This window comes from Leguminivora glycinivorella, chromosome 22 (assembly GCF_023078275.1).
Source record: "Leguminivora glycinivorella isolate SPB_JAAS2020 chromosome 22, LegGlyc_1.1, whole genome shotgun sequence".
In the NCBI taxonomy this organism is placed as follows: domain Eukaryota; kingdom Metazoa; phylum Arthropoda; class Insecta; order Lepidoptera; family Tortricidae; genus Leguminivora; species Leguminivora glycinivorella.
In genome coordinates this window covers 2843724-2868621 of record NC_062992.1, presented here as the reverse complement: position 1 = coordinate 2868621, position 24898 = coordinate 2843724, and the positions used below count along the sequence as shown (strand labels likewise).

Here is a 24898-nt window from a genome sequence, read left to right as displayed (position 1 = left end):
TGTTCCGATAGTCGTTTCAGCGAACGGTCTCATAGCGAAGAGTCTCGATCAACATCTTAAGAGACTCTCGCTAGGTGGCTGGATCAAGGGCCAGATGCAGAAGGCGGTGATCTTGGACACGGCGCGGATAGTCCGACGGTTCCTCTCTCTGCAGCCCTAACCACCGGCAGCTTGGGCCCTGCCCCGCTGCTGGCGGCACCCTAGGTTAGGTTTTTTATAATGTGTTTATATGTTTTTTATATTGTTTTGTATGTGTTTTTGTATTTTACTTTTATATTCATATTATAAAAAGCTTAACCTAAGAAGCAAAATAAATAAAGGAAATATAATTATATTTAGAACTCCCCAAGATTAAGACAAAAAGACTAATTGAGAGTTACAACAAATAATTTATCAAAAAAAAAATCTTCAGTTGTCCCAGTGTTGTGACGGGCTAAGAATTTCAACCCCCCCCCCCCCCTTTCTAACCCCTTCATTGCCAAAAGTGGATGTGCTCTGTCTACGGCTTTAATTTGTTAATTTGCTTCGCTCGCATTAAATTTGAAAATTTCGGAAACTTCCAGGGTTAGACAGAGACAAAAAGTAGCCTATGTCACACAACCTTCCTTCAACTATTTCCACTTCAAAAAAATCACGTCAATTCGTCGCTCCGTTTTGCCGTGAAAGACGGACAAACAAACAGACACACACATACCCATTTATAATATTAGTATAGATTAATTTCTAATTTCCACATATGCACATTTTTCAAGCTGGTATAGACTAACAAGATTAATGTTAAGTAAGACATTTTCATTGAATTATCCTTATATGGCATTTATTTCGACCTCAATAGCGACCTTCAGTCGGATTTCGCAACGGAAAAAGAAACCCAGTGCATTTCGAATGCACTATTGTCCGAAAATGATGCAATTTTTTATCTGACGTTACTATCATTTTAACTGTCATTATTATACTGTCTATCTTAGATAATACAAGCTTAGGCTAGTGCTTGGCCTTGTAAAAGTTAGGTCAACGTTGGTGGGACCTAGTTGTGGTTTTATTGTAAAAAGTGGTTTCAACATGCATTTTCTCTTAGTAATGAAAGACTTACCCGTATTGCATAGAATATGATGAATGTGACGAGTACTGATATTTGTTCCTGAATCATGGATGTTTTTTTTATGTAGTTAGGTATTTGCATATTATAAATATCGTTGCACCTGTTAGGTACCCACAATACAAGCATTCTTGAGCTTCCGTGGGGCTTAGTTAATCGTAACAATTTCCTATAACATGAAGTTTTTTTTGCACAAATAAATACCTATTGTGAATGAATATATGCTGTGGGCTACATTCCAAAGTGTGTCATCTATAGCTCATTCAACTATTGATCGCTCTTAACGATCTACGTCACTCTTGATAATGTGCCAAAATTCAAGGAAATATTCGTAGGCGAAGTTTACGTTGTTTGATACAAAATTAATGGCTCAAATCATGCTCGTGAATGTTCAATATTGAAGGAAAGTAAGTCTAGATGTAGTGCAAAAAGATTTGCCTTCGTAAGTTCGTATTGTTACGGAAATGGACGAACGTGTCATGCTATTTCAGACAGTCTCAGTACAAGACGTACTGAGTGTACTGACATTGACTGAACTAGAATGACAAATACGAACGTTTCCGGAAATATACGAAGGAAACCCTTTTTGCACTACATCTGTATTTCTTATACCACGACGGTGGTGAACAAGTATACGGCCCGTCTGATCGTAAGCACGGTAAGGCACCGTTGCTTAGGGACAATGAAAACTCTGAAAGTGTTACATGTGTCTTTCTTGAGGCAATTGAAACGTTAAAGAAGTATAATTGTTATTGGTAAAGAGTTAAACCCCTTTATTCATAAAGAGGTTGCTGAACTGATAGTTATTAAATAGTGTTTTGTCCCTTTCTGACAAATGCATAAGTCAACATGACAGCTGATAATGACAAACAATTATTACTATTAGCAGGGGCGGCTCACTCCGCGATTGTATCGCCGCGCTACAAGTACATGCTGGCGGCCGCGAGTTCGCGGCCTAATCAGGGGTGGCGCGCGTTCTCACGGAACGCACGTTCGCACTTTCTACTGTTACTTTACGTCGCGAGTTTTTTTAAGGTTCATATGCGATGTCCACGTGTGGAATGGCTAATAATGCATAGTTAAATAGACATCATGAATAAAATAGGACAATCTTACACAGATCTTATTGATAAAGTCCCACGGAAAAGTTCAATAAGGCTTGTGATGCTGAAGGCTTTAACAAAAATATATAAATACTGTATATATACCTAGAAAGTACCCAAGACTTGAATGTATAGTATAACATTTTATCTGAGAATTAATTCGTTTTAATCCATAGGCAACCCTATCATTCGACGCTGTGCACGTGCGGCTCGTTTCTTTGTTAGAATTTTGTAGGCATTTAAAAAGGCGGCATTTCGTGAACATCAAAGCAGTGGGCCTTCTGTACTTGTACTATTATATATTCTGTGCTATTAGCTGATTTAGGTTTATGGAGCGTTTATGAATAACGTTAATCTTGTTTTTCGTATAATCATTAGCTAATATTACGTTAAGCATTAATATTTTATGCGTGCGACCCAACCAGTTCAGAATCCGATGAGAAATGTGTTTTTAAAATAATAATAACATATTAATATTCATAAATAATCCATCGACCTTGTGAACACATATTTTTATAATTCTTCCTCAATGTCTGATTCCGATCTATGTATTTATGATTGATTTATCGATCATATCTTAACCCTTAATTTTTTTTTGTTGAATACTATTTTTATGGGTCATAAGGAGCCCCAAAAAAATAATGAAAAAAATCATAATCTTTCAGTTTTTCAGGAAAATTATGTTCGGTGTGGCGAACACTGCCAGCTAATCAAGAATTAAAAGTGTGAAATAATTTGCTATATAAATGTTAAGAAACATACAAATTTTTCGTAGAAAATGAACATAAAAGTATTGTCTAAACTTTGTGTGCCCTTTTTGTACTTTGTGACCCCGAAACTAGACCTCCTTCGTAATGTTGACACCGAATATCCCGGTACTCTTGGAGACGGTAAGGGGAATGTCCTGGAATTTAGGCGCTATGTTATGTCAAATGGGGTTTTATATGCGGAAAATGTGCAAAACTTCTTACTGGGGTTCAACTAGACGAGATTATGTTTACTCCACTCGGATACCTGCTCAAGAGAGGCATCGATTTATGACACAAGTTGCATTCTGCTTTCCAAAACCTGCTCACGATAGGCATTTGCACGACCTGTGTACTGGCTATCATCTGTGCTGTCATCCGCATAGCAATAGATATTGCTAGTTTCTAGCTTATCATTGATATGAAGGATGAACATGGTCGGTGATAGCATAGATCCTTGGGGTACACCTGGGCCGGATTTCTGAGTATTGATCGTCGATGAAAACTGAAATGCTTCGCCCAGGTATAAAGCTGGCGACCCACGTGCAAAGCCTTTCTGGGAGCCCGTACGAGGGTAGCTTGGGGAGATGCGTCTTATGATAAACTCTATCAAAAACCTTAGGTAGCGATATCTAGGCTAACTGCCAGTGCCTCTCCCTTGTTCTCAATGGCGGTGGCCCAACTATAAGTATACCAAAAGAACACCAGCGCCACGACCATGGCGGAAGCCGTATTGCCGGTCACTATAATCTGGTGTTCTTTAGGTACGCCAAGAGCTGGTTATTAACCACTTACTTCATTGCCTTGAGAGAAGAGAGGTTCTCTCATCTGGGCCTCAATGGGCCGACAGTGTGTAGGGTTTGTGCGATCACCCTTCTTTGATGCTGGATGGACTCAAGCAGTCTTTCAGGATGACGAGCATTTACCTGAGCAGTATGAATGCCAAAAAACGCGAATTAAAACTGGGGTAAGCTCCGCAGCGCACGTTTTCAGCACAATAGCTGGAATACCATCAGGCCCATTGGACTTATTGACAACGAGGACAAAAAGTGCATGCCTAACTACACTTTGAGTGAAGCGAACCTCGGATGAGAGTATTGAGAATTTTTTACTTGGATGAATGATGATGGATGAATCTACTCTTAGAAAGTATTTTTGGGGAAGTGGGAAGACTCATGAGGAAAAGGGGTCTGAATCCTCGCTGTAGGACCTTCCTTATGCACATCCATCGCGCTTCAACACGGTAACGCGGCAAGAACAGTGATAGGTACTTCTGCATCGGGATGTGCGTAATTAGGTTAGAGTTAGCTATTAATTTTTTTTATTTAGACATCATATTAATGTAATTTAATTTACTTTTGTGCTCTTTTGTGAAATAAATATTTTGGTATAAGGTCCACCGATAAGTTGGCAATGTTCGTCACACCGAACATGCAACCCTGGAATTCAAACACTGCGTAGCTGGCGGTGTTCGCCACACCGAACATGCAACAAACCTACTATTTCACTGTGAAGATGGCAGTGTTCGGTACCACGAACATGACTTTTTAAGTGTCACTGTCACTAAATTAAGACTTACACTAAACTAGAAACTCTTTAGTACGATTAATTACCTCATTGGTAACCGATAAATGTCGTTTTTATTAATGTGACACCATAAAAATCTAATATAATGTCATAAATAACTTGATGATACTTCGCCGTTGCCGTCTTGCCGCGATTTTGCGTGCACTGCTGACATACGAATATTGTGACAGCAATGAATTAATTTTCTACCAATTAAAATAATACAAAGCTACAATTTGAGTCGAAAGAAATATAAACAAAGATGAAAATGTGACCAGTAGATTTTTTTGAAATGTATGTTCGCCACAGCGAACACTGTCCAATTAAGGGTTAAAAAGTCCTGTATGACAAAACTGCATAACTATTCAAAGATATTACATTAAAAACTCGATCCCTATTTTTATCTCATACCGAAATGATCATGAAGCTTGCAAATGCATAAAAAATATTTATTTTGTATTTTATTCCTTCACAAGTCTTTGTATAAAGTTGATAAAGATTATGTACTTTACTTTCATTCTTAAAGTCAATCTATTATTTTTGTGTGAGGTGTACTTTTAAGTAATCAACTCACTAATCATTTAACAAACACTAGTTGTATAAAACAAGCACTGAAAGTATACTAAAATAGTATACCCCGTTAAATTCCAAAATACAATGCTTGTATATAAATAAGACTGAAAATAATCCCGATCCGCCATAGGTATAGAAATATGATCGCTCTACTAAAATGTATTTCTTGTAATATTGATTTGCAATCAGTACGACAGTTAATGACTAGGAACAAAAAACTGTCTTGTAAAAAGTAAATTAGAAGGTTATTGAGGGCGCCATCGGTGTAGATCGGGTATCGAGAGTATTAAGACCGACGGACAAAAAAATCTTAGATGTTTTACTTCTATCTGATACTATACGCGTGTGTTATACTGCACGGGTAGCATGGTCGCGCGATAGACGATAAAATCTCAGGCCGTCCCTATCGCACTATTAGTAAGTGCGATAGGGACGGCCAGATGTTTTATCATTTATCGCGCGACCATAATTGCCTGCCAGTAGGCCTAGCACATGATGGCCGCGAGAGTATGTCGCCGCGAGATAGATCACACGTCTTCTTCTAACTGTATTAATGACATAAGGACGGGTAGTCTATCTCGCGGCGACATACTCTCGCGGCCATCATGTGCTAACCCTGCAGGCCCCGTAGCCGAATGGCATTTCTCCGACGCCAAACGAAAACGAAACATAGTCCGGCTCTGTCGCATCAATACGCAAGAGCGATAGGGATAGATATCTACTATCGTTTCGTTTCGTGAGCGTTTCGTGAGCGTTTCGTGAGCGTTTGTGCCATTCGGCTAGGCACCCTGGTGTGTTTATGTTCGTAATTCTTAGCGTTATCCCGGTCTGTTTTTTTAACCCCCGACGCAAAAACGACGGGGTGTTATAAGTTTGACGTGTCTGTCTGTTTGTCTTTCAAAATTAATTTCAAAAGTTCAAAATAAATTAATTCAAAATTAAAATTTTGAAAAAAACCCCGACCGCGACATAGGAGACCGATTTTTATGAAACATAGCTCAGAACACTCCCGGCTAACTCAGCTTTCAAACAAAAAATACTAAATCGAAATCGGTTCATCCGTTCGGGACCTACGATGCCACAGACAGACACACACACGCAAACAGACAGACAGACAGACACGTCAAACTTATAACACCCCGTCGTTTTTGCGTCGGGGGTTAAAAAAACTAAATCTAATTCGGTTCATCCGTTCGGGAGCTACGATGCTACAGACAGACAGACAGACAGACATGTCAAACTTATGTTTTGCGTCGGGGGTCAAAAAAGGAGGTGGCTAAATTCTTAACCCTACTACACAAGTTTAAAAACAGTCAATACTGGAAAAAGTATAGGAGTCCCACAGAGTCCCCTGTTCAATGAATTAGTTACATTCATTGAACTCAAATTTTGAGAAGATGCACAGAAACCTACAGCACAGCCACAGCGTTGATCATGCCGCATCGAATCTCGGATACTAGTTTCGTACGTGAAATGTACTTAGCGGTACCGTTAGAACCGGTCGGAGTCGCGTTCCGATCATTGTTCCCGTGTTTCGCCCCTGAATGGACCAGTGTTCCACTGTGATATCGGATACTTTTATGCGAAATCGCGTTACTGTAAATATGATTATGATTTGCTAACACGTCTACGGGTGCAAAGAATGCAATACGTTGTGAGACTTGTGAGAGTTGTGAGTCTTGCTTGTGAGCTTGTGACACGTCTACGTCCCACAAGGTATCGCATTCTGTGCATATTGAGATCGTTCCTTTTAGTTTTGCAATCGAAATATTTTAATAGCCTTGTAGATTTTTGGACTGTAAATACACTAAACTAAAATAAGAATGCCTGATTGGGAATAATGCCTTATGACAGTAGAGTATTTTGGCATTTCCAAGTGGATCATCATTTAGGGTATTTTTTTTTTTTTTTATACTACGTCGGTGACAAACAAGCATACGGCCCCCTGCCTGGATAGATATGATTAGATATGGACGCCTGCAACTCAAACAGTGTCACAAGCGCGTTGCCACCCTATTAGAAACTTGTACACTCCCTTTTGCTGTGTTAAGTACACAGCAAAAAGGAATGTACAAGTTCTAAGGAGGGTTCGGGTTGCCGACGACCGACGACTCAAAGGACAATAGACGGAACAAGTTAGTTCCGTAAGTCCTCCCGTCATCAGCACACCGCACCCTCGTTGAGCTCTGGCAGCCTTACTCACCGGCAGGAACACAACACTATGAGTAGGGTCTAGTGCTATTTGGCTGCGGTCTTCTGTAAGGCGGAGGTACTACCCCAGTTGGGCTCTGCTCTAGATTCTAGCGAGACGATATCCGCTGTGCTGTGCCCTACCACACAAAGCGGAATATCATTCGCTATGCCCTACCTCCTCCAAGTATTTTGGGATTATAGTATTTTGGACGCAATGAGAATGGTGTATATCGAGGACAGGTTTTTGGGAATATAGTAATTAGGGTCTTGTGTGTTATGAGCAAAGGTTGTTTTGAAATTGTAGCATATTGACTACTATAGTGTATTTTGAGTTTAGTGTATTTACAGCCCAAAGAGTAATAGGTGTAGTTGTTTTCCAAAGTTCTTGGTAACGTAAAACTCCCCAACCGTAGTCTATAGCTCCCAATTATGGTACAAAATTAACTGTAAATATTTCGTTCAAATGTGCCTCTTACTATTAGGTTAACTGTAAGAGATCCCTCTTTGGGATACGTTCGCTTTTTTACTTCCTTCTTCATATTTCTTTTATACCTGATGTTTGTCTGTTTTGTTTTCGTGGTACATTATAGTTATTTGTTATACAAGGGGGCAAAGTTGTATTTTAACGCCGAGTGTGGAATTGTAAAACGAGCAAGTGAAAGGATTCTATAGTTGAACCACGAGCGAAGCGAGTGGTTCGAGAATAGAATCCTGAACTTGCGAGTTTTTTAACACACGAGAAGTAAAATACATTTGCACCCGAGTGTAACACAAAACTTTTCCCCTCACTACAGCGAGGAAACTACAACGCAAAAAATGCGTTTATCACTGCTTCCAGTAGTTCCACAGGTGGTAAATCATCTTTATTACTAGATTCACCTACTTTTGTCAATTTTAAAGCAGTTAATTTGACTTTATTCAAGGTCAAATTACTTTACCCACTAGTGGATAAAATGCGTTTTTACCCGCTGGTATTAAAGGACAAAACACGTGTTTCCGAGCTAGTGAGGGGAAAAAGTGTTTACTTACTTACTTGCTTACAAATGGACCATTGGTAATGGAAGGAACTTAACCAAAAGGACCATTGGTTATGAATGTAATGATTCTTAAATTATTTTTGAACTTGTGGATCATAGTTGCGGTATTTATAGTGGGAAAGTTTTACGGTCCCGAAAATGCATTATCTTTAGATTTATAAGTGCTATCTTGAATACATTATATGAGTACATTTTATGAGTTCATCCGGCGTATTTGTGACTAATACAATATTAATTAATACAGTTTCTGCTGCAGTTATTAACTTAAAAATTTGCATTTATAAATATTTTAATACAATATTAAATTTATTTGCCAATATGAGATCATCAATATTATTCCTAATATTATAGGTGCTACGAAATACTACGAATACGAACCAACAAGTCTTCGTAACGCATGTTTTGTTTCTTTGTGGCATGTTATTCAGAAACGGTATTATTATGGTAATTATATTATTGCCTTTAACGTTTTCGAGAATGTTTGCCAATGATTCAGCTGGATCGCTGTCACGGTTTTGACATAGATGATATGGTGACCTAAATTGTTTTGACATATTTCTTTATCTTGTTATTAAAGGAAAAAGTACCTAAAGTCGCCGTCAACAGAATTTGTGAACAATGTAAACAAACCCTGTAGTCAAAATGTCTTTAATTTCCATTCCAACATCAGATACTGGCTAAATCCATGTGTTATTTCAATCAATTCATCTCACATTATGATCCTCAACCTTTAAATTTTAAAAATTGTGCTAGAATATTGATATTTTATAGAATGGTTTGTTTACATTGTTGACAATTTCTATTGATTTTAGGTATATCGTAAAAGTCCCGCGGGAAGCACACCTCGGACACTGGCGATCAAATATATGAAAGAGGCGCGTTCCTTTAGCACACAGTCTAAGCTCGTGTAGGTGAACGCGTACTATGCTTGTATGAGTGAAATATGACAGGTCGACTGTTCGCGTTTTTGACAGGCGGTAACTGAGAGGTAACCGAGAGGGGGTGAGCGGCACTTTCAGCGGGGAGCGGGAGTGGCCATACTGTACGATAGTACTCTTTATTATACTGTGCCTGAAGCGTAATTTTTTTCATTCCTTTTTACAAAAACTTAAAGTATCGTCAGCGGACGTTTACGCTTGTTCAAAATTGTAAAATCGATCCGATAGCACCAAGAAATACTTGCAGGCAGTCGAACGCAAAGCCGCGAGAAAATGGCGAACTGCATATTAAAGATTTCACGGTAATAACTAACGGTGACCCCGGTCAGTGGTCAAATGAATTGGATTATTTTACTGTATTCTTCACAATGGCAGATCCGGCTCAAGATATTAAAACTCCCACGGCAATAGTGTTATCGTTTTTGGTCTCATGCACTGTTGAGTTCTTTAACGGAATGAGAATGTGAGTCTTGCATTTAAAATGTCGTTTTCAAATAGTTTTAAACAAAATCCCGGGAAAGTTGTGACATTAGCACTTGGCAAAGACAATTCTGTGCCTATTTCTGGGTTGATAAGTAACATTGTTACTCAGCATCAATTTTTCCTTGTTGAACAGTAGGCCTAGCACATGATGGCCGCGGGAGTATGTCGCCGCGAGATAGATGACACGTCTTTGTCTAACTGTATTAATGACATAAGAACAGGTAGTCTATCTCGCGGCCACATACTCTCGCGGCCATCATGTGCTAGGCCTGCTGGGAAGTGTCATGCACTGTCGGGCGACAATTGTCACTGTTGCGAAATGTGCACAACTCGTTCTTGTACCTAACCCCCTGGCCCTGGCTTATTCATTTGAGACTCGTACATTTCATGAGTGTCATTTGGTTTCTGTTATTATAAATTTGAAGTTTTTATCAGAAATGGAGATGGTGCGACGACCTGGAAAATTTTTATCCCAACTGGTGGGGAAATGCGAGTGATAGGGTCGAGTGGAGGAAGAGAGGGGAGGCCTTTGCCCAGCAGTGGGACACTAACGCAGGCTAAAAAAAACACTGAAATAATTTTACCAACATTTCATACATCACTTCGTTTTTGTGCTCCTTTTAAATTTTCTACAAATTTTGTTTGTCAGTCTATCAATGCGATTTTTTTGGCTTCGTTCTAATTCTAACTACTCATATTATATTATAACGTCCAACTGTTAGCCACTGTCCAAACAAGCAAATAGTACATATTTGTGTACCCTGAATATACTTCTGTGGACATGTTTGCAGTCGCTCAGCTACCCGCGAGACATGTTTTAAATACAACAGCGTATGCATGCCGTTATTTTGCAATGTTGACTGAGTTATGACTATGCTAGCTGTTCATTACATTCATCTGTATCATATTTCATGTGAAATTTGCTTTATGATTAGATAAAAGTTTCATCTTACGCGTCTTTAATTTTAATAACTGCATTGGGAATCTAAACGCATGCTCATACTCATCATCATTCACTTGCTCTTTTCCTATTATTTAGGGTCGGTGCAGTACCTAGATCTTCTTCCAACTCTCTCTATCAGCCGTCATCTCCATACTAATTCCTTCTCATATCATTCTTCACACACTCCATCTCTTTCCTTAGACCTTCCACTACCCATGCCTGCTATCATGAGAAAACTGAGTACGCCCAGCATACGCGTGTCTTTTGTTTCATCGAACACAATTTTTCAATTAAGAACAATTCGTGTGACATGTTACGGCCTAATTGCACTGAAAGAAATGTTTGCATAACTGTAACCAAATTTTAGGTTACTGCTTACCTAAAAATTGTGACTTGCGAACTACGTGTTACCCATTACCAAACCGTGTTTTGTTATTTGTGTTGAGTTATGAACAACTTAACTATTTATGTTACTGTTTTAAATTGTATGTTCTACTTATAACAATGGTAATAGTCTAGTAATAATTATAACATTTTGTGATTTGCAACAAAAGTACAAGCGCCATTTTGTTACTATGGAACAAATAATTTAACTATTTCACAACCAAATTGCTTACGAATCTATAACATCTAGTTGGTTGCAAACACAAAAATGTTTTGTAATAATTAAATAATCCTACATTTACTTAGTAATTAAACTGTTCAATTATTTTCTGAATTGATTTATTTATTGGTAGTCAAACTGTTCATCAACTGGTAACTAATTTAATTTGTTGACGTGTTACAGTACTTAGGTTGTTAATCAGAAAGTTTAGTCTGGTAACTAATAACAAAACTGTTTAGCTACAAGTAGCTCGACCAATTTAGTAATCTATAATTAAAATGGTAATTCCACTATATTTTGTTAGTTAAACGTCGGATCAAATAGCTACCAGTCCATCCGGCAATTAACTTAGTACAAAAAGGGACGATATCAATGAATCCGTCCTTAAATTAATCAACGAGAGTATAGTAAAATCACATTGTATTGAAATGAATTGTAACAACACCTTTTAGTAGCCTTACCCGATCACTTATTACGATTCAGTTTAAGTTTTTAGCTCCGTCCTGTAGCAATTCCGTTTAGGTCCTAAACTGAATCTTAGATAATATTCGTAATAAGTGATCAGGTAATGCTACTAGAAGGTATTGTTACAATTCATTTCAATACAATGTGATTTTACTATACTCTCGTTGATTAATTTAAGGACGGATTCATTGATATCGTCCCTTTTTGTACTAAGTTAATTGCCGGATGGACTGGTAGCTATTTGATCCGACGTTTAACTAACAAAATATAGTGGAATTACAGTATATTTATAATATTTATTATTTGACTGAATTCTGATAAATATTCATATTAAGACGGGGTTTTACTTGAATTGGTGTTACTTACATTAAAAACAACAATAATTAAATTCCATTATTTTCATAAATAATTAACGTAAAGCGTCTTGATACGAATATTCAAATTTTAGGTAGGTAGCATAGTAAAACTCTTCATTTAAATGCTAAGTACAGTTTTATTCAAATAATTCCTGTATTTCCGAAATATTATAATAAAATTATGACACTATAACATTATTTACTTTCTGATTTCGTAATCATCAAAAAATAGAAACAATGGAAATACTAACTTATGCTTATGTTTCGCTTTTACTTTAGCCCAAGAGCTACCCAGTGCATTAAGAACAAATTTTATTTTAAATCACGCATCAACTGCATTTCGTAACGAACATTATTTACAGTTAGGTTTATTAGAGCTTTGATAGAATATCTTACAATTTAGACGGCGGCAACGTTAATTCCATTTCGCACCGTCTTTCCGCTCTGCGTGCGATGATCTCTTCTATTTGCGCAGCACATTTCACATGCATAAAAAAAATCCTTCCGGCACAATCAGCTTAGACGGCCACCGGAGAAGTTTAGAGTAGACCTGGTTTAATTCTTACTCTTGCCTACGTTCGAAGTAGTCACCAAAAAAGGGGTCGCCATAAATGCTGCCAGGTCCAGGACTTCTTCACAATGTTCTGAAACATTCAATTTAATATGTACCTTCCTCAGTCCTCGTATACTTTTTAATAATGTTTTATTTTTGTACATATTACAAAACCATTTTGAACTTTTATCGTTTAAAAAAGGGTTCTAAATACAAAAACAAAACAATCGTTAATATTAAAAGATACATATGAAATCAAAGGATGTGGTGATGTTAGTCTGTTCGGAAAGAGAAGAGTCGTGGAATGTATTGGACCCCAACCCCATACATTTCACTACTCTTCTCTTTCCGAACAGACTCTATAGGTACTTACTTTTTGGAAAATGCGTCCGTAATTATACTAATTATGTTTTGTAGCATGGCTGTTTGGGTAATCAGTTTCGCCTTGTAATAATTTCTTATATTTCCTCTTCTGATAATAACTGCAAAATATCAATATGTTTTCTGTGTTCTGAAATTAAAACGTACACAAATGTCAGAATACCAACGTTCACTGATAAAGGATAATAGAACATACAATAGAACTTTCCAACTATTCCAACGAATAACAATAAAATTGTAACCCCATAACCAAGGTGAACTGAAAACACCGCAGTGAAAGGAATATAGGTAATGGTATTGACCACTCGTTTACTATGTTACTGGAAATTAGTAGTAGAATTAATTCCTGACCTACAAACCTACCTGCTGTGTTTACCTACCTGTAAATTGCCCCCTGTAAACCTACGTATTAAACTTAGGAATTAAGAAAACTTCCACCTAATTAATTGCGTATTCAATCCTACTTATGGGCATTAAGCACGTTTGGTAGATATCTACTTACGCTACAACTACAGCTCCCATATCATGCAATTCATTATTGTTATTAAATGTTGTTACTTACCTTTAAACATCTAAATATTTACATAGGGAGAGCCACGACGCTAGGTACTCCTCCATCGTAGTGGTACTAGTACACGAGGCATCTCACACTCGGAGGTTCTGGCTGACTCCGCCGCCGCCGCCTCCTCAAGTTCACTCATATTGTGCACCCGCCCTTGCCTCCAAGGTTTTCTTCACAAATACCATGAATTTTATTAATAACAACCGGACTGAACAAACTGTGATGCGTGCTGAAATGCTGAGACTCTCGTCTCGAGGAAACACAAACGGGAACGAACAGGTTTGCTTCGGTCCGGTCCGTTTACTGTGCGGCTGTGCGCGTCGCGTCATTCTGTTTCATGTTATAAACAATCGTTCGAGCTACAGATAACAAAAGTTTTGTAGTGTTTTACTAAACATTACGTACTTTATAACTATAGTTTTCCTTAATTCGTACATTTGCTTAAGTAAGCAACAAAGAAGTAAAATCACTTATTTGTTACAAAACTATTTTTTGTTAATAAATAGAGTAGTAAATTAAAGACAACATAATTGTTTGTCTAATATTTGAATGAAATTGTTACCTGTTAGTTATGTAAGGTAAAATTATTAGTATGCTATTAGATTTGGTTAAAATCAATCAAACACTTTAACAGTCTGCAAACATATACAGTTTTGTTGGAACAACAATACATAGTTTGGTAAAACGTAGTCTAACGTACTGATAATAATTAAGGATTCATTTAAGTTAATTATAAAAAGACAGTTCTGTTGCAGCAGCTCTACTACTTCGTTTAAGTTGATTAAGTTAATAACAGCCTAATATTAAATTACTGCACATCAAATACAAAATAACATGACTAGTGTTGTATTACACCACAAAATTAGTTATGTAAATTTAACTAAAATTTGTTTCGCTATAACTTGAGTTCAATTATTTCTGAAACAACTGAATTAGTTCAGTTAATTATTTCTTTCAGTGTGTGTACAATGATAACAAAAACGAAGGAAAAACTCCATCAATCGAACACTACTGTACGCCTAACGCGATAAGACTTAGAATTGACGGAAGTTCATTTAGAAACGGAACTGATATTGTTAGGTGTGTTTTTTAAACATCTTTAGTGAAAAGCCGCCTATCGCCACGTAGGTTGAAAAGAATTGGTTGAGACTAATCGCATTAGGCAACGATTATACACGGTTGAATTGAGGATGTATCGATTAAAACCTTCGCGAGGAAACGCTTTGTCTGACAGCAATGCCAATTCATCTGACTGGGTATATTTTTAATGCATTTTTGCCAAATGTACGTTTTAATACATTCTACCTTTCATTAGTTAATTAGTTAATCTTTTCGAGTAAGTATATGTAAATTATTTCTTTTATACCATTCATTTCACTAGTTCTATAAGTTCTATTTTTAAGTTATTTATGTATATTGCAACCTGTCACTGCAATGTCACAGTTTCGTTTTCTTTCAACCCCTTATTTGCCAAGAGTGGCACTGAAGCTTTAGTAGTTTCATGTGTTCTGCCTACCCCTTTATGGGATACAGGCGTGATTGTATGTTGTATGTATGTATGTTATGTATATTACCTGATTCCTCTCAAATATACGATACGATACCTTCTATCTTTTAGTTACTCATTTCATCTTTTCAAATACCTCAACCTACAACAAGTACATGTAAATCACTACTTTTTGCTGTGACTCTTCATAAAATTAAATTCTTCCTCCGTAACTTTTTGCCGTCATACCCATCAATCATGTTCTCATCCGTGGCCATACTCTAATGACATCATTAGTTGCAATATTTAATCATGGTTATCATGAGTTTCGAAACTGTGTCACATGTTCTTGGCTTGGTTTGGAAACGGACAATGCAGTGAAAATGCCTTGTGTGACCTTAGTTGATACGGTGGCAGTGCCAGCGGTTTCATTAGCTGAGCGGGTTGATCGTATAACTGAAAGTGAAGATTACTGTTTTAGCTTGAGTAAGCATTCATAAATTGTCGCGTATATTCCCAAAATAGATAGCGGCACATGAAATGGATCAAATTCCACTGCCACTCTAAGCGATTTAAGGGCTGAACGAAAATTACATTAGGATATTGCAGTGACAGTTTGGTAAATAACCTATTACCCACACCACTTTTGAACCCATGCCTAAATGGGTAGGGAAATTCTTAGTCCATCGCGCGTATTTTGGATTTGACAGCTTTTCAACATGGTAAAGCCGCGGGAGTGAAACCAACATGCCTAGTTACAAAAAATGCCATAAAATAGCTGAAATTACTTAAATGGATGTTACCGGTCGGTACCAGGAAACTTTAGGTACTTACCACAAATCGAATTAGCTATATGCTAATTGCTAACAGATTTTGAAATGATAATGTACATAGTTGTCATACATCACCAAACTAAATTAAATCAAATTAAGATATTCTATAAAAATCACAATCTCAAGTCATTCATCTGGCCCCACGGATACTCAATCAGGTTACCCCAAACTACTGGCACCCATTGTCCCCCGTCCCCGCTGTCACAGGGGCGGCGACACCCGTGGATTCCCACGGCCACAAGGTCACCACCTTGGATGAGTTGTTTGCGCATGCGACTGTCGCACAAACGATTTTGGCGGGTCCGAACCCGAAAAGCGGGTTTTACTTGTTATTTGTAGACTGAGATTTATATCCGTAATACTTACTGGTAGATCTGATTAGTAAGATGTTTTTTGGTGTTTGCAAATTTTTAGGATCGTCAGATCTGTGTTATTTTAAACATGATTTGAAATTAAAAAATCCGTCCGTCATTTTTTCTTTAATATATGATATCTTGTTTCGATTTTTAATTTATATATAGCATGTGACTACTTAAAAACACAAAATAAAAATATTTGTTCAAATAATTTGATTTGTTCCCATAGTTGCTTATGATTTGAAATGTTTTACCAAAGTTTTCTGTTTCTGTTTTTACTTTATTTAAAAACACCTCAATGAATAGTGTTTTACTTAATTAATAAAAAAACATTTTATTTTCTTTATGTCTGAAAAAAGTTATGAGTTTGATAATATTTTGGCGTCTTACCGTCTGTTGTGCTATTAATACTAAGAAACCCAGTCTTGAACCAGAGATAATCGAACTTTATAATTGGTAAGAGTCGATGATAAATAATTGCAATTAAAACCATGACGTGTCCATTTTTAGCCATCCATGTCAAGGCTGTATTCGTAAACAAAATAAAAATTTTCACTCGGTCAGCTCTTGACAATGGATGCATGTACGAATTAATTTTGACATTATGATTTTCGCTTTTGGAAATCGACCATGAAGCAACGTATTATTGTACCAAATAAAGGGCCATTTTTGACCGCTATTGGGCTTAAATTCGATAAATGCATTCTTCGCATTTCGAGAAACATTCGTATTTCAGTAAATTGGCAGTGAATGACATGTCAAGGATTGCTTTTTCACCTTGTTTTGATTACGAAATTATTTACGTAACTTATGGTAGCTTGAACTAAAGCATTTCTTAGGCATCTATGATACTAATCACTTAAGCCTATTACTTATGAACTTGTTGGCCGCATATTAGTTGTGACTTCGACGTTTATAATTCTCGATTAAATTTTTGGAATCCGTATGGCGCTGGACTGGCAAGTGTCATGCGATGCGACTTCGATTCGGTTAGTCGGATCAAATCCGAAGCTCTAACGTCCGCGCAGGTAGATATCTACCCCGTCAGACGGGTCTGTTATTTTATCGCATTTATAAACGTGTAGACCAGACCATAGTATCTGCAATTCTTGGAATGGACATTAAATTGTGAAGTATTCAATAGGATATAGTTAAATGAGATTGTGTCTATAGTATTATGTCAGGCTATAATTGTCTCTTCTCAAGCCGCGCAAGTATACAATCAACCAATCATTCCTCATTCTTAAACAGTTTCGTCATAATCATGTTTTGATCGAAAATCCAAACGTACAACGCTAATCAGAGACGCACATACCTACTGAATAACAACGTTTTTAAATACCGAAATCATCGTCCAACTTTTTATAATCATCATTAAGTAGTTAAAGTAACCTCCGGAAAAGCGTAGATAAAAGATGTGTATGAGGCAATCTGGACCTCGAAACTTGACATGGAAATTATCTCATTCCATTGTGTTTCAATCCGCAGGTGTTTCCACTGCTTCTCTATTTAACCAGATGCAAGAAGCTATGTGAAATCCGACGTGAATCATAGACGAAAACGAACCGACATTCGAACGTAACCAAGCATTCCAAATTCACCATTAAGTTGCCATATTAACAAAACTATTAATCAATAAGTAACAGATAAATTAAGTGAAAAAAATAGTGTCAAGATCGAGTGTGTGTCAAGGGATCTGTGCAACTTTCCTTTTACGGATGTCGTGATACTGGTGATTCATTGACAAGTTCGCGAACAGGATTTTGGCGGATCCTGTCTCGTTCGGGAAAAAGTGTAGTGTTGTGATGAGAGTTTAAAATGTCGACGCAAGCGTACTATAAGGAGCGGCTCGGGTTTGACCCGCAGGAGGAAGTGAACGGGAACGGGTTCTACGAGGGCCACCAGCCGAAGCGACACCGCGGCGACAGGCGACACGCTAGCGAGTCGCACGACCAGGTCTACGAGGAGAACTTGACCAAGTTCAAAGGTACCACATGTTGGGGGTTCTTTATTCAGCAGGCAGGTTCGTGGTGGAGGTTATAGAGAATGCGTGTGTTGGTGACAACGCTTGCGTTCTTTACGTGTTGCTTTGTGGCAGTTTCATAAATATGTTTGTGTGCATAAATATATGGATTTCCAGGCCCATAGGCGATGCTTTATCTAGGTATAGTAAGGTCGAGTTGTTGGAGTTTTTGACGAAAACTGCCTTATTGCTCATGGAGCATACCCCTTTTGTGATAGAAAAGCCCATCATCTACTCATCACTTCATTTTCCTAGTGTTATATCGGCATTTTTCACGGCTTATGAGAGCCTGTGGTCCGCTTTAGAAACAACAACTACTTACTGTCTGCAATAAAGCCTCCGCCACACATTAGCGTTTTGAGAGCGTGGCGTGAGCGGTTCGCGGCGCTGGCTCTCAAAACGCTCATGTGTGGCGGAGGCTTTAAGATATAAAATATGGGTCATGACAGTTCTAGGTACCAGATTCTTTGTAGGTCTTCTTAATGATTGAATACCTGGCAAAGTTATAAAACGAGATTTTACCAAGTATATATATGGCCTTAGCGTCTATTTCAGACGATTTATGGTGCAATGTCCGAAAGACATCGCTTTTGATGACTAAAGAGACCTATGCGAGAGCGACACATTTTGCCACACATCTGACAAGGGAAGCTTCCAACCGATTGCGACGTTTCGCTATGGTGTCTTCTTTCCCTTTTGTCAGCAAGTGCCGCAAACCAGGTCTCATCGACGAACTTGCGACCATCTCCAACGCACTTTCGCCACTCCGTCCGCTTCTCCGCAAGCTTCTCCCAGTTTTGGTAGTCGATTTTAAAGGCTGCCATGTCCCTCTTAGCGCAGTCTTTGAAGCGAAGCAATGGTCTCCCAACATCTCTTTTGGCATTCGCTACTTCGCCTAGAAGAACACGGCGTGGTAAACGGGAGGGTTCCATCCTGTGCACATGCCCCAGCCAACGCAGTCGCCTCTGTTTGAGAAGCGCGGTCAGACTGGGTAGCTGTGCGATTTCTAGAACCCTCTGGTTTGTCACCCTGTCTTGCCATGATATGCCCAAGATCCTACTTTTACCAAGTATCTATGTGATAATTGTATTTTTGAACTGCCTTCAGAAAATTGGGCCTAAGTAGCAATAACGGCATTTCCTAACAGTGAGACGTGAGACTGAGAACTGTTTATAAACTGCCACAAAGTATACAAAAGTAACAGTGAGAGCAGCACGTGCGTGTGTCAACTTGACAAGTTTCACTAACTCTTTGAACCGGCGACACATCTCCATTACATTTGCATGACTTTTTCAATCAAACGTTTCATTATAACTAGGGAACAAATCAAATTATTAACCCCCGACGCAAAAACGACGGGGTGTTATAAGTTTGACGTGTCTGTCTGTCTGTGTTTGTGTCTGTCTGTGGCATCGTAGCTCACGAACGGATGAACCGATTTAGATTTAGTTTTTTTTGTCTGAAAGCTGAGTTAGTCGGGAGTGTCCTTAGCCATGTTTCATGAAAATCGGTCTACTATGTCGCGATCGGGGGTTTCTTCAAAATTTAAATTTTGTGGTTAGGTTAGATTATTTTTTTTAAAGGCGCCCAGCCTTATCAAAGATAACATACACTAGAGTAATTTCGTCGGGTACCACGGCGGGCGGGTGGTCTAGTGGTAATGTCGTTAGCCGCGTAAGCTGAAGACTCGGGTTCGATTCCCGGCTCGGCCACCAGTGGGCCTTGTCGTTTTTTCTTTCGTATACTTTACAAAGGTTTCGTTGTCTGATTGGCGCGAGATTATATCGCCGCTACATAGACTACCCGTCCTATGTCATCAATTAAAAAGAGACGTGTGACTGTGATCTTTGTCGCGCCTATCATGTGCTAGGCATGTTGTTATCGAAGGATCACTTTCAAATTGAAGGTGTCGTGATTTGGGGGTGAATAAGGATGGCCGGGGTGAATATAAGGACGAAACATAAAAAGTGATTTTTCTGCCAATTTCTTTACAAAGTGCTACAAAAATTGTATCGTCCGATGGATACTAACACAATACAATGTTATGATACTTTTTGTAAGTTGATATTTAGTAAATGTCAGGTACTTAATCACATTTTAAGTTTCGTCCATATTCACCCCAGTCTTCCTTTTTACCCCATTTGATTGTACCTGATTGAAAATGCCCCAACTCTCTTCAACCGCAATCTTTACAGTCCAAAGCCGAGAAATAAACTAATTAGAGTAAAGATATAACTCCATATTTTCAAATCAAGTCGCTAACAGATTTACATATTTGACCACAGATGTCATATATACCATAGATCAAGCAAACGTATCTACTTAGCGTGTCAAATGAACTCAGTGAAATCCACTGAGTTGTCCGTCTTTACTCGCAGCTTGCAGCTTTCGGGCGTCAATTTTTGTAAGTTGAAGTCAACCAAAACATAAAAAATGCCTCGTTACGTGATATTCAATTGCAAGAACACAAAAATTATGAACAATCAAGAGCCTGAGACATATTTAAAATTACAGGCAAGAATCAACTTCAGTACAAAATTTGACACGCTCGGCCCCTATACAAATATATGAATTTGTTTCTTCTATCTAAATTAAGTTCTGTGTATTTGACATTAATTGGTCGTTGCCTTTACGCGTGGCTATATATCTAAACGTCGCCTGCTGGCCTAGCCGAGGTGACAATCCTTGACGTTACGTGCCGACCGAAAAGTCTGTCTCTGTCGCGCCACTACAGTGGATAGGTATTTTCAGAAATTGGGACCCACAATAATTAGCGTCATTCAGTGTGTTAACAAAAAGTAACTCGCTGTCAGACACGACATTTTTTATTTATTTATTTAAAGGACCAACTGAGATCATTGTTGTTAGTACGCAATTACATAATCCATACTAATATTATAAATAGGAAAGTGTGTGTGTCTGTTTGTTTGTCCGTCTTTCACGGCAAAACGGAGCGACAAATTGTCGTGATTTTTTCAGTGGAGATATTTGAAGGGATGGAGAGTGACATAGGCTACTTTTTGTCTCTTTCTAACGCGAGCGAAGCCGCAGGCAAAAGCTAGTAATAAATAACTTAAATATATGGTTAGAACATTCTACAAATCTAAATTATCTAACAATGTCATTACAAAATTAGTATAAATAAATAAACAATTACCTAAGCATAAAATCTGTCTTAAAATCTACTTTTTGTACGTTCTAAATGTATATTATTAGCTAGGCGCCGATCGGACTGCGGTTTGGCCGGTTCGATCGGCGATAAAAGCTTCATCTATTGACATTTCGGCTAGGCCGGCTGAAGAGTAGACTGTATAGATAGACGCCTGCGAAGTTGCGAAGCGTAAAGGATTGTGACGTTGGCTAGTTAATCAACAGTAAACATATCGCGATTCAGACTGGTTTCGCCTTCAAACTAAAAGTTTTAAGGCATTTAAAATCCAGCGATTAATGATCAAGACACATTAGTAAAGTGCCAGTTTAATGCTGGCCGTTTTTCGTAAATGGCTTCAGTGACAGTAATTTAAAAGGATACATACATACATACATACATACATACAATCACGCCTGTATCCCATGAAGGGGTAGGCAGAGCACATAAAACTACTTAAGTTTCAGTGCCACTCTTGGCAAATAAGGGGTTGACAGAAAACGAAACTGTGATTTAAAAGGATATATTCAGTTATTTTAGCCATGAATATTATATGCCAGTTATGCCACGAATTTCATATGTTATGTAATTTTCTGTGAACTGTCTTAATGTTCTAAACTCGTCCAGCGTTAGGCGTTTATTTTTCAAAGACGATATGGTCTGCTTTTTAATGATTTTTATAAAATTAATCATAACTTGGATTAAATAAAGACTCATTGCGACATGAAAGGTACCAGTGCTCGACAGTAGGCTTGTGCCGTTTCGTTCGTTGATCGGAGCGCTCCGATCTCGTTCAATCGCTCCCATGAACTAGTTCGCTCTTTTAGGTCTTTTGCTCATTTAGTTCAGCCAGACCAGCGACCACTGCGCTCGGAAAGATCAGAACGAATGGGACCGAATAGTGTCAAAATGATACGAATAGTCCACAGATAGTAACATTCCGGGCCGAAAGGTTGTAAGTAACCGAAGTTTAATATGAAAACATGACTTTTTTTGTTGCTCTGCTAAGTAGCTCTCGCTCTCGGTCGGCGCAGTCACACATTCGTTCTCGATCCAAATCGCTCGCGCTCGCCGATCCTATACTGAACTAAATGAGCAAAGACCGATTCTCAGACCACGGAATGATTCAGTTCATTTCGGACATTGATGGGATTTTATTCCTAACAGTTCATAGTTCGTGAACGACACAAGCCTACTCGACAGTGACCCAGTAGTGGCCAGTAGATGCCACTTTTAATCTAAGTCATTGTCAATGTGACAAGGGTGTCTCTGTCTTCTATTGGGGGTTGGGGGTATGACGAGTTGTCGAGGACTGGTTATTTTACCTCATAACTAAACCGATAATGTTCATGTGATTTGTTTATTTGTGAAGTGTGTTGTAAAACTTGTTTTATACGTGTGTTGCTACTCGCTAACGAGCCTGTCTGTTTTTCTTACTAACTAGCTTTGATTAGCGTGTAAGATATTATTTTTAAGCGTTCACTTAAGCGGCCATTATTATACCCTATTTCGTTCTCGTATGGATAAAATGGTTTATTAAGTGATCGCATTTTAATATAGTGTAAGTATTGACTAATGAAACAACTTATGTTATATTTCATAACACTTTATGTTATATTTCATGTTTTTAAATATGATTTCCGCAAGAATAAACGTCACAGAAGTAAAACTCATTGTATGGAGAAAGTGAACAGCGCACCAAACGGTTACTTACTAAAACTAAAAAATATTCTGCTGATATTCTCGCGGGCAAGCACGGTCGCGTTATAAAGCATATAACGTCAGTCGATCCTTTTCGCACTATTTGTAAATGCGGTAGGAACGCACCGACGTGATAAGGTTTATCACACTAGTATGCTACGCCCGTAGTTTTGTATCTTACATTAGTTACATACGATGTTGATTACCTATTTAGTTTCATTTTCTTATGGTCTTGTACCGATTAGGTAACAGGTATATTTAATTACGCTTAAGGGCCGGTTTTTCAGTCGCCAGATAAATATATCTACCAGATAAAGTTATCACTATCCTTTTCATCACACGTATAAATGACAATGACAGCTAACATTTATCTGACAGATATTATTTATCTGGCGATTGAAAAACCAGCCCTAAGTAAATTAACTTGTCTCGACATCGGCTGTCATGTCCAGTTGTAGACAAACTATAAATCTCCATTTCTACATAGTTAACAGTTGTATAAGAAATACATGAAACTGTGCCGACTGATCGAAGCCAATTAAAATCCTCGTAAAACAGCAATTAAAGCCAATCACTATTGAAGTAGGGTTGCCAGATGGTCGGGATTTGGCAGGATTCTCCCTATTATTATGTTCTTCCGATCTCAATAATGTAAAAAAAAATCTAAAGACCTCTTTTCAAGAACCGTGTCTAATGAAAAATCGATATAATTATTTTAAGTATAACATTTATAAAAGTATTTGAATGATTTCTTAGAACGATGAAAAAAATGTCCAAGATATTTGCTAAAAATGTTCAAAATGGCCTAGACACACCCTGTAGTTTGTCATGAAATAAAACTATGGAAACTGATTATATCGTATATAATGAATTTACAATTCATCCCGACGTTTCGAACACTTTACAGCATTCGGTATAATCCGTTTCCATTGTTTTATTTCATGAGTAACTATCGCGGTAACCGAAGACAATATTATCCTGTAGTATGATTACATTTTGCTTTTCCCGACAAAAGTCCCAAAATCCCAAAAAAATACCTTTTTTCCCCGAAATTGGGACTCCTATCCTATATGGCAATCGGCAACCCTATATCCTATATGGAAGGCGGTACCTGTGTCGGCATCTGTTGACTCAGCTCGAAGGTCAAGGGGTGACCAGAGACCAGACGACATTGGAACGAATTTCTTAATAAGACCAATTTTGGTTGAACAGCTCTCTACTGCACGGGTCTCAAGCGGTGACTTGCGGATAATTCAGAGATCCTTATACAGATCATGGTTTAATATCGTCACTACTTTTAAAAAAACTTGTACCTTCGTCTGTCAATGACAAGGAAATTGTAGTAAATATGTATGGAATGCATATAGACTTACTGCGTTTTAACTTTGAGGAACAGCGTGAGATACGAGATTTTTTTAAAGTAGTGACGATATGCAATCTTTCAGTGTCATTTATTATTTCGGATTAACATACATTACATTATACTTATGTAACGTAAAGGCAATAAATATTGGTCGCTTTTTAAAATACTGTTGAAACAACATTATGTTCAGTCTGTAACAGAGAATGAATACAACCAAGGGGGAAAAATATGTATGTATGTACACGATTTTAATATTCAGGCAATAGAGTCCTGGCACTTGTGACAACTTGACAAGTCCTAGATTCTGATATTTGTATTGCTAACTGTACCTGACCAGTACATAATAGTACATTACAAAGTGCGGAAAAGAGGAATTTATTTTTCGC

General features: G+C 37.9%; 1 protein-coding gene across 1 annotated transcript in view; it reads left to right on the top strand.

Moving 5' to 3' along the window:
• Window positions 1–24898, top strand: part of LOC125238071 (microtubule-actin cross-linking factor 1-like) — a 340128-nt gene that overhangs the window by 4091 nt on the left and 311139 nt on the right. Inside the window, exon 2 of the mRNA XM_048145360.1 lies at window positions 17766–18264. Within this exon, the coding sequence (XP_048001317.1) occupies window positions 18096–18264 (169 nt within the window). The 5' untranslated portion in view covers window positions 17766–18095. The remainder of the gene's footprint in view (window positions 1–17765; window positions 18265–24898) is intronic.